Source organism: Penaeus vannamei, chromosome 25, assembly GCF_042767895.1.
Source record: "Penaeus vannamei isolate JL-2024 chromosome 25, ASM4276789v1, whole genome shotgun sequence".
Lineage (NCBI taxonomy): Eukaryota > Metazoa > Arthropoda > Malacostraca > Decapoda > Penaeidae > Penaeus > Penaeus vannamei.
The window spans coordinates 9,481,048-9,484,843 of NC_091573.1; the positions used below are offsets into that span (position 1 = coordinate 9,481,048).

Genomic DNA, 3,796 nt, shown 5'->3' on the forward strand with positions numbered 1-3,796 from the left:
ATTCATTATTTTGTTGATTGTAATGATGATAATGTTAATAGTGAAATGGTGAACGTAATATAATGGTGAGACTATCATTATTATCGTGATGAATAGCTAAGGATGATGATTATGATAAAGATAATGGTAATGGTAATGATGGTGATAAAAGTAGTAACAATAAAAAAATCATAATCATAATCACGATAAAATGATTGTAATGATAGTGACAGTAGCAGTGTTAATAATGTGAAAATCAGTATAATGGTAATGATAGTAGTAGTGATAATAATGCTAATGATGATGATGATAATGATAATAATGATAATGATAATGATAAAAACAATAATAATAATGATAATAAAAATAACGATTCTGCTACTACTACTAATAATGATAATAATAAAACAATAATAATGATAATTACAACGATATTAACAATAAAGATAATAATAATAATCATATTAATGATAATAATGATAACAATAACAATAGTAATAATAGTACTTAAAATGGTAATGAGGATGTTCATGAAGACCACTCCAGTACTATTTTTACTCTTACTACTAATAATAATAACGATAAAGGAATAATTCTATCGATAAAGCTCGTGATAATGTTTATGATTAAAATAAATGAAATAAGATGATGATACGAAACACAGCAACAAATAATGATCCTCACTTCCAACACGTTTCCAACAGGTTTTCAACAGGTTTTCAACACGTTTCCAACACGTGTTCAACACGTCTTCAACATGTTTCCAAAACATCCCCTACTGTAAATTATCTCATCACATTTCCACTTCATCACTATCTTAGTAACTATAAGGAGAAGGACGTATATGTGAATCATAGTAATCATGGTGCTTATGGTGATCCTTAGTCACTGTCACTGTCACGAAAATAGTACTGTTCACCGTCTTGTGTTTGTGTCCATACTTAGTCCTTGTCACGTATTCTGTCATGGTGACTGTGGCATATTCCGGCAGGGCAAACTTAGTTATGGTGAGGTATTGTGTGTAGTCCTGCGTGGCGGTGGTGTATGAGTGTATGTAGCGGGTTTGTGTGGTGAAGATGGTGTCCGTCATGTAGGTTGGGACTTCGACAGTCACGGTGGCGTAGTGAGTGTGGTGCAAAGTATGTGTTGTGCTTCTCGTGTCGTGTCGTGTGGTGGTGACGGTATCTGTCTGGTAGTGGGTGTGGAACTCGGTCGTGGTGACGTAGTTGGTATGGTACCTGGTCTGGTATTCCGTCCGGGTGTTGAACTGTGTCTCGGTTTGGGTTATCTGTGTGGTATGACTTTGCGTTGTGGTTCGGAAGATGGTACTATACTCTGTCTGGGTTATGAAAGACGGCCTGAACTGCGTGGTTGTCTGGTACTCCGTCTGGTACTCCGTCTCCGTAATAAAACTAGGCTTAAATTGCGTCGTTACGCTAAACTGCGTTGTTGTCACGTAGGTAGGCTGAAACCGCGTCGTTGTATCAAATACCGTGTGGTGCTGGGTATTGGTGATATATTTGGTACTATATTCCGTTCGGTAAAAAGTACTAGTCCGGTACAAAGTCTGAATGATAAAACTGGGCCGGTATTCCGTACTGGTAACATACCTCGTCTCATACTCAATCTCAGTCGAAAAAGTAACTCGAAAAGACGTACTGGTAACCGTCCGAGTCTCAAAGCTGGTATCGTAAATTGTCTCAGTGACGTAAGAAGGCTGATACACCGTACTGGGGACATACTGGGTCCTGGTAACGAAGTGAGGCTGGTTTTTGGTCGTGGTGACGTAAACGGTATGAGTGGTATGAGTACCGGTGGCCTGGGTATTGGTAACGTAGCTCACTTGGCTCTTGTAGATGGTTTCGGTGATGTATTCTGGTACGGTTTGGTACACGGTGTGGTACTGGGTGTGGTAGTGGGTGTGGAACAGGGTTGACGGAACACCCTCCCGGTACACTGTGCTGTAGACGGGGACCTGAAAAAAAACGTGAAAAATAGAGGATTATTTCGGTTTTTGTTTATTCATTTTTCGTTTGGGTTTATGTGTTCATTTGTTTGTTCATTTTGAGAGAGTGTTGTTCGATCTTTTTTCAGATTATGGAAAACTGATTCCGTTCTTTTTCTTCGTCGTTATTTCCTTCCATTTGTTTTTATCTTCCTTGTATCCTTCTCCTTCGTAACATGTATCATCAATTATTTATCCACTGCGAATTATACAGAAATGACTTCATTCTTTCTGTTTTATTATTATTTTTTTATCATTCTCACTGACACATAAAACGTGACGTCACTGGTTGACCCAGAAAACATGACACTTCAAAGCCAATTAAATGATGTCATGAACGCATTAAGATAATTTACATATTCATGAATATCAAAAAAATAATCGCAATATACATGCTGCATAATTTCTCGGTCTGAAAAACAACGCTAAATTCAATTTCAAAATATGTGTAATCGCACATGCTGCAATTCACGCAAATAGTGTTAGAGAGAAAAATAATATATAACGTAAAGATATATACTAGTACTTATATTGTGAATATATTTAGACAGATAAGTAATATCATGAGACAGGTGAACAGAAAGATAATCAAATAGACATATAATACAGACAGATAGATATATAAAGTTTACAGCTAGTGAGATGTATTCTCTCTCTCTCGCTCTCTCGCTCTCTCGCTCTCTCGCTCTCGCTCTCGCTCTCTCTCTCTTTCTCTCGCTCGCTCGCTCTCGCTCGCTCTCTCTCTCTCTCTCTCTCTCTCTCTCTCTCTCTCTCTCTCTCTATCTCTCTCTCTCTCTCTCTCTCTCTCTCTCTCTCTCTCTCTCTCTCTCTCTCTCTCTCTCTCTCTCTCTCTCTCTCTCTCTCTCTCTCTCTCTCTCTCTCTCTCTCTCTCTCTCTCTCTCTCTCTCTCTCTCTCTCTCTCTCGCTCTCTGTCTCTCTCTCTCCATCTCCCTCTCTCTCGATAGATAGATAGATAGATAGATGGATAGAGAGAGATGTACAAATGGACATTTAGAGAATTAGATAGATAGACAGACAGACAGATAGATAGATAGATAGATAGATAGATGGATAGAGAGAGATGTACAAATGGACATTTAGAGAATTAGATAGATATATCCATAGACTAGCTAGATCAATGGTTGATATAGAAACATATGGACTGAAAGAGTAATAGATACATATGCATACATACAAAAAATAATAACAATGATGATAATGAAAGATAAGATAATAATAATAATAAACACAAACACACACACATTCATTCGCACACACATTACTCTTATATCCCCGTTTTACCCGTATGATAGATATGAAACACCATCACATATGTATAGGTATATAATAGAAAAACAAACGAAAATATAAAAACCTGTTTATATTTGGTGATGACGCGTGGAATACTAGGATAGCACACGGGTCGGTGGTGCAGGGCCTTCTCCGTCTCTGTTCCTGCCAACACCACCAAGACTGCCAACAACGTCGCTTCGTAGACGTGACAACACATCATCTGTGGGCACGTCGGTGGTGATAAAAAATAAATAAATAAATCAGTGTTTGAGAGTAGATTTTTTTTTTTTTGTTTTTTTTTTGCCTTCATGGAATTATGTATATGAATTTTTAATTGAAATAGTCAAAGGTGATTATAAAAATAACGGCAATAATGATGGTAATGATCACAGGTGATAACTATGATAACACTGATTATGATAACGTTAATGACAGTAAAGGTAATGATAATAACGATAGTCATTACTAATCACTCACACACTCACGGCTTCATAAAAATAAACATAAATATCACAAAGA

The 3,796-nt window shown here is 37.2% G+C and overlaps 1 protein-coding gene across 1 annotated transcript; it reads right to left on the bottom strand.

Annotated features, from left to right (window-relative positions):
* Window positions 1-796: 796 nt before the first annotated feature.
* Window positions 797-3,497, bottom strand: LOC138866367 (uncharacterized). Its single transcript, XM_070138897.1, has 3 exons — window positions 3,360-3,497; window positions 1,415-1,954; window positions 797-1,252 (listed from the first exon to the last, which is right to left on the bottom strand). The coding sequence occupies exons 1-3, from the start codon at window positions 3,495-3,497 to the stop codon at window positions 797-799; spliced, it is 1,134 nt and encodes a 377-aa protein (XP_069994998.1).
* Window positions 3,498-3,796: the final 299 nt, after the last annotated feature.